This window comes from Balaenoptera musculus, chromosome 17 (genome assembly GCF_009873245.2).
Source record: "Balaenoptera musculus isolate JJ_BM4_2016_0621 chromosome 17, mBalMus1.pri.v3, whole genome shotgun sequence".
In the NCBI taxonomy this organism is placed as follows: Eukaryota; Metazoa; Chordata; class Mammalia; order Artiodactyla; family Balaenopteridae; genus Balaenoptera; species Balaenoptera musculus.
The window spans coordinates 15,433,939-15,447,366 of NC_045801.1; the positions used below are offsets into that span (position 1 = coordinate 15,433,939).

General features: G+C 39.6%; 2 protein-coding genes across 10 annotated transcripts in view; one reads left to right on the top strand and one right to left on the bottom strand.

Moving 5' to 3' along the window:
- Positions 1-9,476, top strand: part of TATDN1 (TatD DNase domain containing 1) — a 46,152-nt gene extending 36,676 nt beyond the window's left edge. For 5 of the 6 annotated variants that reach the window (XM_036830393.1, XM_036830395.1, XM_036830397.1 and 2 more), the window contains 2 exons: positions 5,934-6,060; positions 9,280-9,466. In XM_036830393.1, coding sequence (XP_036686288.1) covers positions 5,934-6,060; positions 9,280-9,382 — 230 coding nt within the window. In that variant the 3' untranslated portion in view covers positions 9,383-9,466. Of the gene's footprint in view, positions 1-5,933; positions 6,061-9,279 lie in introns of all 6 variants that reach the window. The other variant, XM_036830392.1, reaches the window with a different exon arrangement.
- Positions 9,477-9,878: 402 nt separating this feature from the next.
- RNF139 (ring finger protein 139) overlaps positions 9,879-13,428 on the bottom strand; it is a 33,097-nt gene continuing 29,547 nt past the window's right edge. For 2 of the 4 annotated variants that reach the window (XM_036830388.1, XM_036830389.1), the window contains one exon: positions 9,879-12,132. In XM_036830388.1, the coding sequence (XP_036686283.1) occupies positions 10,319-12,132 (1,814 nt within the window). In that variant the 3' untranslated portion in view covers positions 9,879-10,318. The remainder of the gene's footprint in view (positions 12,133-13,428) is intronic. The other 2 variants (XR_005017032.1, XM_036830391.1) reach the window with 2 other exon arrangements.

The window sequence follows — 13,428 nt, forward strand, 5'->3', positions numbered from 1 at the left end:
GGTGAGAGTGGGCAACCTTGTCTTGTTCCTGATCTTAGTGGAAATGGTTTCAGTTTTTCACCATTGAGGACAATGTTGGCTGTGGGTTTGTCATATATGGCCTTTATTATGTTGAGGAAAGTTCCCTCTATGCCTACTTCCTGCAGGGCTTTTATCATAAATGGGTGTTGAATTTTGTCGAAAGCTTTCTCTGCATCTATTGAGATGATCATATGGTTTTTCTCCTTCAATTTGTTAATATGGTGTATCACATTGATTGATTTGCGTATATTGAAGAATCCTTGCATTCCTGGGATAAACCCCACTTGATCATGGTGTATGATCCTTTTAATGTGCTGTTGGATTCTGTTTGCGAGTATTTTGTTGAGGATTTTTGCATCTATGTTCATCAGTGATATTGGCCTGTAGTTTTCTTTCTTTGTGACATCTTTGTCTGGTTTTGGTATCAGGGTGATGGTGGCCTCGTAGAACGAGTTTGGGAGTGTTCCTCCCTCTGCAATATTTTGGAAGAGTTTGAGAAGGATAGGTGTTAGCTCTTCTCTAAATGTTTGATAGAATTCACCTGTGAAGCCATCTGGTCCTGGGCTTCTGTTTGTTGGAAGGTTTTTAATCACAGTTTCAATTTCAGTGCTTGTGATTGGTCTGTTCATATTTTCTATTTCTTCCTGGTTCAGTCTCGGCAGTTTGTGCATTTCTAAGAATCTGTCCATTTCTTCCAGGTTGTCCATTTTATTGGCATAGAGTTGCTTGTAGTAATCTCTCATGATCTTTTGTATTTCTGTAGTGTCAGTGGTTATTTCTCCTTTTTCATTTCTAATTCTATTGATCTGAGTCTTCTCCCTTTTTCTCTTGATGAGTCTGGCTAATGGTTTATCAATTTTGTTTATCTTCTCAAAGAACCAGCTTTTAGTTTCATTGATTTTTGCTATTGTTTCCTTCATTTCTTTTTCATTTATTTCTGACCTGATCTTTGTAATTTCTTTCCTTCTGCTGGCTTTGGGGTTTTTTTGTTCTTCTTTCTCTAATTGCTTTAGGTGCAAGGTTAGGTTGTTTATTCGAGATGTTTCCTGTTTCTTGAGGTAGGCTTGTATTGCTATAAACTTCCCTCTTAGCACTGCTTTTGCTGCGTCCCATAGGTTTTGGGTCGTCGTATCTCCATTGTCGTTTATTTCTAGGTATTTTTTGATTTCCCCTTTGATTTCTTCAGTAATCACTTCATTATTAAGTAATGTATTGTGTAGCCTCCATGTGTTTGTATTTTTTACAGATCTTTTCCTGTAATTGATATCTAGTCTCATAGCGTTGTGGTCGGAAAAGATACTTGATACGATTTCAATTTTCTTAAATTTACCAAGACTTGATTTGTGACCCAAGATATGATCTATCCTGGAGAATGTTCCATGAGCACTTGAGAAAAATGTGTATTCTGTTGTTTTTGGGTGGAATGTCCTATAAATATCAATTAAGTCCATCTTGTTTAATGTATCATTTAAAGCTTGTGTTTCCTTATTTATTTTCATTTTGGATGATCTGTCCATTGGTGAAAGTGGGGTGTTAAAGTCCCCTACTATGATTGTGTTGCTGTCGATTTCCCCTTTTATGGCTGTTAGTACTTGCCTTATGTATTGAGGTGCTCCTATGTTGGGTGCATAAATATTTACAATTGTTATACCTTCCTCTTGGATCGATCCCTTGATCATTATATAGTGTCCTTCTTTGTCTCTTGTAATATTCTTTATTTTAAAGTCTATTTTGTCTGATATGAGAATTGCTACTCCAGCTTTCTTTTGATTTCCATTTGCATGGAGTATCTTTTTCCATCCCCTCACTTTCAGTCTGTATGTGTCCCTAGGTCTGAAGTGGGTCTCTTGTAGACAGCATATATATGGGTCTTGTTTTTGTATCCATTCAGCCAGTCTGTGTCTTTTGGTGGGAGCATTTAATCCATTTACATTCAAGGTAATTATTGATATGTATGTTCCTATTCCCATTTTCTTAAATGTTTTGGGTTTGTTATTGTAGGTGTTTTCCTTCTCTTGTGTTTCTTGCCTAGAGAAGTTCCTTTAGCATTTGTTGTAAAGCTGGTTTGGTAGTGCTGAACTCTCTCAGTTTTTGCTTGTCTGTAAAGGTTTTAATTTCTCCATCACATTTGAATGAGATCCTTGCTGGGTAGAGTAATCTTGGTTGTAGGTTCTTCTCCTTCATCACTTTAAGTATATCCTGCCACTCCCTTCTGGCTTGCAGAGTTTCTGCTGAAAGATCAGATGTTAACCTTATGGGGATTCCCTTGTGTGTTATTTGTTTTTTTTCCCTTGCTGCCTTTAATATGTTTTCCTTATATTTAATTTTTGACAGTTTGATTAATATGTGTCTTGGCGTGTTTCTCCTTGGGTTTATCCTGTATGGGACTCTCTGTGCTTCCAGGACTTGATTAACTATTTCCTTTCCCATATTAGGGAAGTTTTCAACTATAATCTCTTCAAATATTTTCTCAGTCCCTTTCTTTTTCTCTTCTTCTTCTGGGACCCCTATAATTCGAATGTTGGTGCGTTTAATGTTGTCCCAGAGGTCTCTGAGACTGTCCTCAGTTCTTTTCATTCTTTTTTCTTTATCCTGCTCTGCAGTAGTTATTTCCACCATTTTATCTTCCAGGTCACTTATCCTTTCTTCTGCCTCAGTTATTCTGCTATTGATCCCATCTAGAGTATTTTTAATTTCATTTATTGTGTTTTTCATCATTGCTTGATTCCTCTTTAGTTCTTCTACGTCCTTGTTAAATGTTTCTTGCATTTTGTCTATTCTATTTCCAAGATTTTGGATCATCCTCACTATCATTATTCTGAATTCTTTTTCAGGTAGACTACCTATTTCCTCTTCATTTGTTAAGTCTAGTGTCTTTTGACCCTGCTCCTTCATCTGCTGTGTGTTTTTCTGTCGTCTCATTTTGCTTATCTTACTCTGTTTGGGGTCTCCTTATCACAGGTTGCAGGTTTGTAGTTCCCGTTGTTTTTGGTATCTGTCCCCAGTGGCTAAGGTTGGTTCAGTGAGTTGTGTAGGCTTCCTGGTGGAGGGAACTAGTGCCTGAGCTCTGGTGGATGAGGCTGGATCTTGTCTTTCTGGTGGGCACGTCCACGTCTGGTGGTGTATTTTGGGGTGTCTGTGGCCTTATTATGATTTTAGGCAGCCTCTCTGCTAATGGATGGGGCTGTGTTCCTGTCTTGCTAGTTGTTTGGCATAGGGTGTTCAGCACTGTAGCTTGCTGGTCATTGGGTGATGCTGGGTCTTGATGTTGAGATGGAGATCTCTGAGAGATTTTTGCCGTTTGGTATTACGTGGAGCTGGGAGGTCTCTTGTGGACCAGTGTCCTGAAGTTGGCTCTCCCACCTCCGAGGTATGGCCCTGATGCCTGGCTGAAGCACCAAGAGCCTTTCGTCCACACGGCTCAGAGTAAAAGGGAGAAAAAATAGAAAGAAAGGAAGGAAGGAAGGAAGGAAGGAAGGAAGGAAGGAAAGGAAAGGAAGGAAGGAAGGAAAGGAAGGAAGGAAGGAAGGAAAGGAAGGAAGGAAGGAAGGAAGGGAAGGAAGGAAGGAAGGAAAGGAAGGAAGGAAGGAAGGAAGGAAGGAAAGGAAGGAAGGAAGGAAGGAAGGAAGGAAGAAAGAAAGAAAGAAAGAAAGAAGCTATAATATAGTGAAGTAAAATAAAGCTATTATAAAGCAAAGCTATACAGACAAAATCTCCCCCAGAAGCATGTGCATATACACTCACAAAAAAAAAAAAGGAAAAGGGGAAAAATTAATATATCCTGCTCCCAAAGTCCACCTCCTGAATTTGGGATGATTCGTTGTCTATTCAGGTATTCAACAGATGCAGGCACATCAAGTTGTTTGTGGAGTTTTAATCCGCTTCTTCTGAGGCTGCTGGGAGAGCTTTCCCCTCCTCTACTCTGTTCGCACAGCTCCTGGGGATCCGCTTTGGATTTGGACCCGCCTCTGCGTGTAGGTCGCCTGAGGGCGTCTGTTCCCCGCCCAGACAGGACGGGGTTAAAGGAGCAGCTGCTTCGGGGGCTCTGGCTTACCCAGGCCGCGGGGAGGGAGGGGTACAGAGGAGGCGGGGCGAGCCTGCGGCGTCAGAGGCCGGCGTGACGTTGCAGCAGCCTGAGGCGCGCAGTGCGTTCTCCCGGGGATGTTGTCCCGGGATCACGGGACTCTGGCAGTGGCGGGCTGCACGGGCTCCCGGGAGGGGCGGCGCGGAGAGTGACCTGTGCTCGCACACAGGCTTTCTGGAGGCGGCAGCAGCAGCCCCAGCGTCTCACGCCCGTCTCTGGGGTCCACGCTGACCGCCGCGGCTCACGCCAGTCTCTGGAGTTCGTTTCGGCGGCGCTCTGAATCCCCTCTCCCTGCCCGCCGCGAAACAAAGAGGCAAGAAAAAGTCTCTTGCCTCTTCGGCAGCTGCAGACTTTTTCCCGGTCTCCCTCCCAGCCAGCTGTGGTGCGCCAACCCCTTCAGGCTGTGTTCACGCCGCCAATCCCAGTCCTCTCCCTGCGATCCAACCAAAGCCCGAGCGTCCGCTCCCAGCCCCGCCCGCCCCGGCGGGGGAGCAGACAAGCCCCTCGGGTTGGTGAGCGCTGCTCGGCGCCGAGCCTCTGTGCGGGAGTCTCTCCGTTTTTCCCTCTGCGCCCCTGTTGCTATGGGATCCGCGCTGTTAGCCGCGGCTCGCGCCCGTCTCTGAAGTTCGTTTAGGCAGCGCTCTGAATCCCCTCTCCTCGCGCACCAGGGAACAGGGAAGAAAAAGTCTCTTGCCTCCTCGGCAGCTGCAGACTTTTTCCCCAGACTCCCTCCCGGCTAGCTGTGGTGCACTAACCCCTTCAGGCTGTGTTCACGCCGCCAACCCCAGTCCTCTCCCTGCGATCCGAAGCCCGAGCCTCAGCTCCCAGCCCCGCCCGCCCCGGTGGCTGAGCAGGCAAGCCTCTCGGGCTGGTGAGTGCTGGTCAGCGCCGAGCCTCCGTGCGGGAAGTGCGGGAATCTCTCCGCTTTGCCCTCCGCACCCCTGTGGCTGTGCTCTCCTCCGTGACTCTGAAGCTTCCCCCCTCTGCCACCCGCAGTCTCTGCCCGCGAAGGGGCTCCTAGTGCGTGGAAATCTTTCCTCCTTCACAGCTCCCTCCCACTGGTGCAGGTGCCGTCCCTATTCTTTTGTCTCTGTTATTTCTTTTTTCTTTTGCCCTACCCAAGTACTGGGGGAGTTTCTTGCCTTTTGGGAGGTCTGACGTCTTCTGCCAGCGTTCAGTGGGTGTTCTGTAGGAGCAGTTCCACGTGTAGATGTATTTCTACTGTATCTGTGGGAAGGAAGGTGATCTCCGCATCTTACTCTTCCGCCATCTTCTCTCTCCCCCTATAATTCTTTATTAGAGATTTAGGTAAATAAATAATCCCAGTATTCAAAGCCACTGTTTTTGGGACTTCCCTGGCTGTCCAGTGGTTAAGCTTCCACTGCAGGGGGGACGGGGTTCGATCCCTGGTCATCAGGGAACTAGGATCCCGCATGCCACGTGGCATGGCCAAAAAAACAAACAACAAAAAACAAAAAAATCAAAGCCACTGTTTTACATTCAGTAGGGGCAAATAGAAGTTTAACTTAAATGTTTTCATGTTACAGTTGTATTTCTTTTAGCTTTAGATTTTTTAAAGCATACCATACACCAACAATACTGTTAGTGGGAAAAGAAGAAATAAAAGTTTAAGAATTTGTACAGTTCAAGATTTTATCTTGTACTTTTCTTAAAGCTGTTTTCTGTTGCCTTTTACCATTTTTTAAGCTGAATCGTGGCGTATATTTTACAGGTTATATAATAGTTTGATAATATTCATTAAAAAAAACAATAATTTACAAAGGTAAAAATCTCTTTGAGAGACTTCTCTTTCTTTGCTTAACTCTAGATGCACCTTGGTGTGGAGTCAAAAGTACACATGCTGGATCAAAATATATAAAAACTTCATTTCCCATGAAAAAGAAGTGGGAAAATGGGCACTGTTTGAAAGACAGAAATGAACCCTGCCATATAATGTAAGTATTTTGTTTTCATGGTCTTCAGAACATTAAAGTCGACCACCAAATGCCATTTACAAAATGAACTCAAGGGACAGAATTAAAGTTGGGTGAAATCCAAGTGAAGTTATCAAAGACCATTTTAATGCAGTGATTTGGAGGAATTCGTACCGAATTGCTATGTATCAGCTCCTTTTTTCATATCCTTTCACCCCGGGGTGGTTTTATTACAGAGTAAGAACTTCATGTGATTTTGGTCATTTGTCATTTTGTAGGGAGGGAAAAAGATCTTAAAGCTATCCATACATAGAATCACCTTACCTCGCTTAAGTTCTGTTATCTTGCAGGTTTCCTGCTGATGTATAAAAGCACAGTCTTAGCAGGGGACCTTTTTTTAATGGTATCTGTATTTTAAGTGATTTGACAGCTTGAATAAACCTAAGAAATAACACAGTTCTTTAAGCCTCTGAACAAAAGGACAAATTATAGAAATGATTTCCTTTTTCCAACCGAGAAAAAGGGCAGAACTTTATAGAATTTTATTTCCTAGGGAAAAAACAACTAATTCAGAATCATTTTTTTAATAATACAGAGAACATGTGAAAAGAACGGGGTTATTACCCATCTAACTGCCAAGGAGCTGTACAGCATATTGTAATTTATAGGAAAAGTTTATTTTAATGGGCCTGTCATCCAGTTTCTTTTGTTGCACAAGCAGTAATTTAAATCTGACTGTATCAATCTAGTATGGCTTACCAGTTCAGGCAACTGGATGTATTTATCACACATTCATAAAAATTAATATTGGATTGTTGTAATAATTCCTTTAAGATGCTCCATCTTTTTTTAGTAGTTTTAACAGGTAAGAGTATATTAGATAAGCCAGATCTAAAATTCAACGAGCAGAAAAATAAAGGATTATTCTATAAAGATACACTGGAAAGATTATTAACATGCTGATGTTGGCAAAGACTTTAAAACTGAATGTTTTAAAATCTGTAAGGTGAGGAATATATTTAAACTCTGATTAGTAAAGAAACACTTGTAATTTTTATGAAATGTAGGTACTTGCAAGTTCAGTCCAGAGACATTTCAGTAATTCTTTGGAGATTTAAAAGGACACTAGAGACAAGAAACTGGCAGTTGTCCAGCAGCCAGCTTAGAGGAAGTAGTTGCCAACAGTGTATCTAAATTGGTTTTCCACACTGCCTTAAGCTTAAGTAAAAGTATAGCTGTTGACTTTAGCTACATATTTGCAAGACAAAATTTTAAGGTGTTTCTAAATGCAGACTATTAAGAACCAAGAAGGCTTTTGAGTATCTACTGCAATCATGAATACCAGTTCTGAGTAGGCAGAGCTTGGGAAAATCAACATTTGCAAACTGAAAAATTTTAAACCACATTTCAGAAATACACATGCCCCTAGTCTAATGCTAAATACTAATTAGCAAGTTAATTCCTACTTACAAGGTCATTTTTATAAACTCCATCTGTTAAGAGTTTTATGTTCTAATTATTTGTATAGAGATCTCTGCCCCCCTTCCCCCATTAGATTATAAATTCCTTGAAATACATTTTGGAGCTCTTGCCAAATATCAGGAAAGGTACAAGTTACTGAGATTACACAGAAGAATCAAGACCGTTCCCGCCCTTATCCCACCAGATGAGTAGGTACATTGTGCCAGGAACTTTGGTTACGGCGTTAACCAAGTCTGACAAGGATCCTTCTGGAGCAAACAAGCAGATAAAAAGTATAATCCAAGATAGCAGTGCTGTTATAGAGGTATGAACATATGACTGGGACCACAGGACAGAGCAGCTGCCTGCCCAGAGGGGAAATGGAGTGCTTAACTAAGGTGACGTTTCATCTGTTTACTAAGTTGGACCAGGAGTTAGGCCAGACCAAGACAAACACCTTCAGCGAAGGCAGACTGAGGAAGCGCTTGCAACAATGACTGCAGTGTGGCATGAAGTAGGATGCTGGGTGAGTGACAGGGAAGGTACTGTGAGGCCAGAGAGTGAGGGCTTTTGTGTGCCACCCTTAGGAATTTAGATTTTATCAGAACCCAAAGGATTTTAAGCAGGAAAGCTATTAACTGGTATCAGTGTGGAGAAAGGACCAGAAGGGAGATTGGTGGCAGGAATCATACTGATTTCCCAGTATTATGTATTAATTTCCAATTCCAAGTAGTTAATAGAAGAAAAATCTAGTTTGCTAAGAAAATGGAATCTTTAGTGTCACTTTCAGTGTTAACAGATTTGCTTTTAGCCTATTTTGACTGTCAGATAAAAACTGTGTAGTCAGTTCATTTAATGTAAACAAGGCTTTTGTTACTCCTATAGAATTTAGAAGTTCCAGTTCATCTCTAATCTCTGTCCCTGATTCCTTTAGGTGTTCATATTTTAAAAACCCATAAAGGGAACAAAAAGCTTAAGACAAAGAATATTTCAGTGTTTAATTCTGACTTTGAACTTTCTAATTCATGTATAAGAAATATTGTCTACATACAATATTGCTAGAAAACAGCTACTGATAATTATCATTATTCTAGGGAAAGAAACAGAAAGATTCACACCTTTCTGTTGCAGGGAAAAACATATAGGAAGTTCTCTCTCCCCATCCCCCCTAATGACCGTACATTGTTCTAAGTAACTCGGTCTAACTTCCTTTGTTGTCACTGTGCTGGTGGTGATACAGCAATTTCTTGCTGTCCTTTACGAACAGTTCTCTAAGCAGTGGCTTTCAAACTTTAACTGCTATCCCCACAATACCACACTGTGACTCAGTACACTTGCATGTATAAATAAAACCCAAACAAAAATGAAACAGTACTTCCCTTACTAAATGCAGTGAGCTTTTCCTTTTAATTTTTTAAAAGCGCATCATGACCCACTAATGTGTAATTAACCCACAGTTTAAAAGGACTCTTCATTTCCACTGGGTTAGTTCCGTAATTGTGGTACACATAATATGGACTGGTTTTATAATTTACTTGAACCTGGTTCCTGGCTCTAGTTATATGCAAGACTGTCTCAGAAATTTGTCTTTAACTGCTCTGTTTTAAATATCCTAGCAGTTAAACTTTCTGTTAACGTTGACGAAAACTTTAACGCCTGTTAGGCTTTTTATGTTAAAGATGCTAAAACAGTATCTTTTCCTTTACGTGAAAAAAGATAATACCTTTAAAACAGAGTATGTACTTAGAAATGTAACCATCCATTTTTGTTCTGTTTTAGTCAAATACTGGAAATAATGTCAGCAGTAAGAGATGAAGATCCACTGGAACTAGCCAATACGCTATATAACAACACTATTAAAATATTTTTTCCTGACATGTAATTGGTATGTGTCTCCCATTTTTCCATCATGTATATAAAATTTCATGGTAAAACTTAAAAGTTTCAATAAAGGAATTCTCTGGAAGTTGTCTAAAGAGGTATTATATCAATCACTGTATGCCACCCATGAAGTCAGATGAGAATTTTTTAAAGTCACTTAATGTCTTAGTTTAAAATAGTGAAAACCCCCAAGTATTTCATGTTGTAATCTCTTCAAAAGTTCAAAAGGACAATTTTATGTCAACTCTGCAAACAGACTGGCTAACAAATACAGTGATTTTTACATCAAAATTAAAACAATTCGCACATCCTGGTTTATACCAAAGGTTAGTTGATATATAAATAAGCCTATTTCTCAACTCACACACTCTCTGAATTGTGACTTTCAAACCCAGCTCAACCACAATGCTACTCTCAAATTTCAAAAAAGTGTCTCAGTCACTTCTGGCAGCCTATTTTTTCCCTTAGTTTTAAAAATACTCTACATTTAGCATTTATCCTCTGGTACAAATTATTTGATTTCTTTGATTTAACATGGTTTCCCCTGATCTGCATTTTTATTCTCTCCCACCCATTTTAAAGAAAAACTAGGGTCCAGAGTTAGACACATTATATACTTTCATTGAGGAATCTTTGGCACAGTTGACGCACCATATTATTACATCTATTAAAAAGTTATTTGTTCAAATTTGTCATAAAAATGTGAAAATTTTATTCTATGTACAATAATGTACACAAATTTAAATAGGTCACCAAAGAGACCAGAAGTAACTGAAGAGGTATATTTACAGTAGCACATCACAGTAAACGGAAAACCATTCACAGATTCAACATTGATACTGTTTTTGTGCTTGGTTACACACTGAAGTGAAGCGTATTACTCCATGTTGGATGAACTGAATTTTAAACAAATACCTCAATGATTAGTAAATGCTACTTAATCAGTATCATCATTAATCAGTTCCTCAGCTCCTGGGCCTGTGTGCTGAATCACTCCGTTTCTTTCTCTCTCAGCGTCATCGTCACAGTCTGAACTGTCGTCATTCAATTCCCTGTCAGATTCAGCAGCAGCTTCTCTTACAGCTTCCTCTGGATTTTCATTGGGTGCAATAAATCCATTGTTGTTAGATAGATTTGAATTATCCTTGATATCATCTTCAATGTACACTTTTTGATGGCACATTGGACAAGTATCTTGAATGTACAGCCATTTCCGAAGGCAAAGTGCATGGAAATAATGATTACATGGTGTAATACGAGCAGATGTTGTAAACTCATGATAGCAGATTGCACATACATCATCTATTTCTTGTAGGCGGCTCCCTTTTATTTCAGGAAGTGAATTAATTTTTTTTACAGCAGTTCTACGATTCATGAATGTCTTCCAGCCATTTTTTGCTTGTAAGTAGATGTTAAAATAGGCATGTAAGCACATCATACAAGCCCGAATTTTACTTCCTGACTCAAACATCATAGTATAAGCCCCATTTCCAAACATTACCACTCCAAATATAAATTCAATAATATTGCCTGTTGAACGAACATAGTAGACATAATCATCAAGCTTTTCCCAGAGGACATTATAGTAGCCATCAATCATGAATAACGTATAAACAGTGAGAGAAACAATTACTTTTAAGCAGAGTTCCACACAAAAGGCTGTAACTGCAAACAACCATGTATTTAGTGCATAGTGATGCCAAAGAACATAACTGAGTATAACAGGAAGAATAAACAGGCAAGCAGAGACAAAGAGCACAGGAAAATGTCTACGGAAAGATGACACATGAGAGGCACTGAGAGACATTAATACAGGGTCTGTCATTCCGTGGATGAAATGCAGGACTGCTGTTAATAAAAGGCACATGTTTCTACTTAAGCGAATAAGTCTCTCTTCTGGTCTTAGCCCACTTAAACCAGTCTGAAGAGCCAAAATAAAAAATAAAACAGGTGCTACAAAGCCAAGCCGCCTGTCATCTTCTTCAGTTGATCCAATAAAGGCCAATATTCCAAGACCCAAATAATGGGCTATTGAGGAAATTACAGCACTCATGCCCAGTACAGTGAGTGTAGAATCACACCCGCTAATTATAAGATTACAAATGAGGTCCCAGAAATCATCCCAAGAAATGACGAAGGAATCAGTTTCATTTGCCATCCTTAAAATGTACATTAATACTGTAGCCTGAGCTGTAATTCTTGTTAGCCAAAAGACTCTCAGTACATCTGGGAAACGAATCCTCTTCCATGTGTCCTCCATTAATAACTGTAATCCATAAATTCGATACATGTGCCTCACTAAAAGATAAACGTATCTTGTGGAATAATAAAACCACTTAAGTTTCACTGCCAAGACAAGCACTGTATTTAATGTGAGAATCAAGGAAGAAGTAAAAACTAAAGTCTCTCGGATGTGTAATGGTAGCTCTGTGATTAAGCCTATTACAGGAACCAAGAGATCCAAAATAATTAACTGTGAATAGACGGAATGAATTTGGAGTAGTGTAATGTATCCAATTCCAAATGTTAGCTGTAGAACGATGAGTGCCATCCACAGCGAGGGCCCTTTTCGAGGAAGCAGCTCGATTCCAAAAGCTGATGTGTTGTAGGCACCATAGAAGTCCATGTGCAAAGCAGCATAATAATTTACCAACACTGAGGTTGCAGCTAATAGAAAGGCTGAGCTGTACATGTAAAACTTGAAAAGTGATCGCTGTGACAAGGTCAGAACAATACTGGATACAAATATACCTAAAAAAAAGAAAGAAAGGACATTCGAATGAAACATTTTTAAAGAATGTTTTTTCCACTAACAGTTATGATATTCTTCCTTTAGTAAGGAAGTATGAATATTTTCAAACTGATGAACGTTAAGCCTCAAGACAATTTAGGCTTAAAGGCCAATGAATGTTTTTTGTAAAGTCAAAGTTCAACAGGACAGATCAAACATATTATCCTTAAAAATCCTACCCCTTATTTTCTAATTTCCAAAGTAATTCAAGTAGTAGTATATGTCCAGACACCAAATTACTAAATTATCTTCAAGATGAGTTTGTCATGGTATACACAGTTTTAAAAGTTTTAAACTTGAAAGAACATATTCATAATTATTAAAAATATTTAAGATAATTCCATTACAAAAACATTAAGGATTAAAAATAACCCAAGTGGAAAACTTTTGTTCCTATTAAATCTGAGATTTCTTTTTCTTAAACGTGTTCTTTAGGACATCAAGTTTAAGTTTCACACTTACCCCTAATTCCTCCTTTTACTCAAACTGAACTCCTGCTGGCTCTTATTTTTCCTGCTCCTTAAATTTGAGTATTCTCCCTCAGGTCCAAATTCACTTTTTTTCTGTACATACTTTCCCCTACAGATACCAGACATTTCCTCCAAGTTTCCTTTTTCCTGTATGTTTGAATCTTTTTCTTCAAATAGTCAACCCTTTTTACTGTTCTTCAAATTACAAAAGTAACATTCAGAAAACCAAAACATGTTTTAATAAATCTTCCCCCTCCCCCGCTCTGTAAGCAACCAATGTATAGTCTGTTGTGCATCCAGCACCATCTTTCTTGGTGCTCTGACAAATTTTTAAGTGAGATTACGATAAATATTACTATCCAAGGTTTCAACTATGGGAACCACCTCCAAATAAATATTCCCCTATTTCCACTTCTACATTACAACTGCAACACTCAAAATTTCTAAACCCTACTCAACCTAGTCTCACCTCAAACAGCTCTTCCTTGCGATTTCCAGTTTCAGTTAGAGGTACCATTGTTATTCTCCTAACAGTACCTCTAGCCCTTCATCCTCAAACTCTGACAATCAGTGACAAATTTTACCAATACCTATACCTCCCTTTTCTCAGTGACACCCACATATTACTCTGTCTCTGAAAACTCTCTCATCCAAATCCATCTACAAGCCATCACCAAATTGCCTTTCTTCATGTCTCTGCTCAAAATACTGCAGCAGCTCTGAAATTACTATCAATTAAAATCTACACTCCTTGTCCTAACATTCAAGGACCCAATTTGCTTTAAA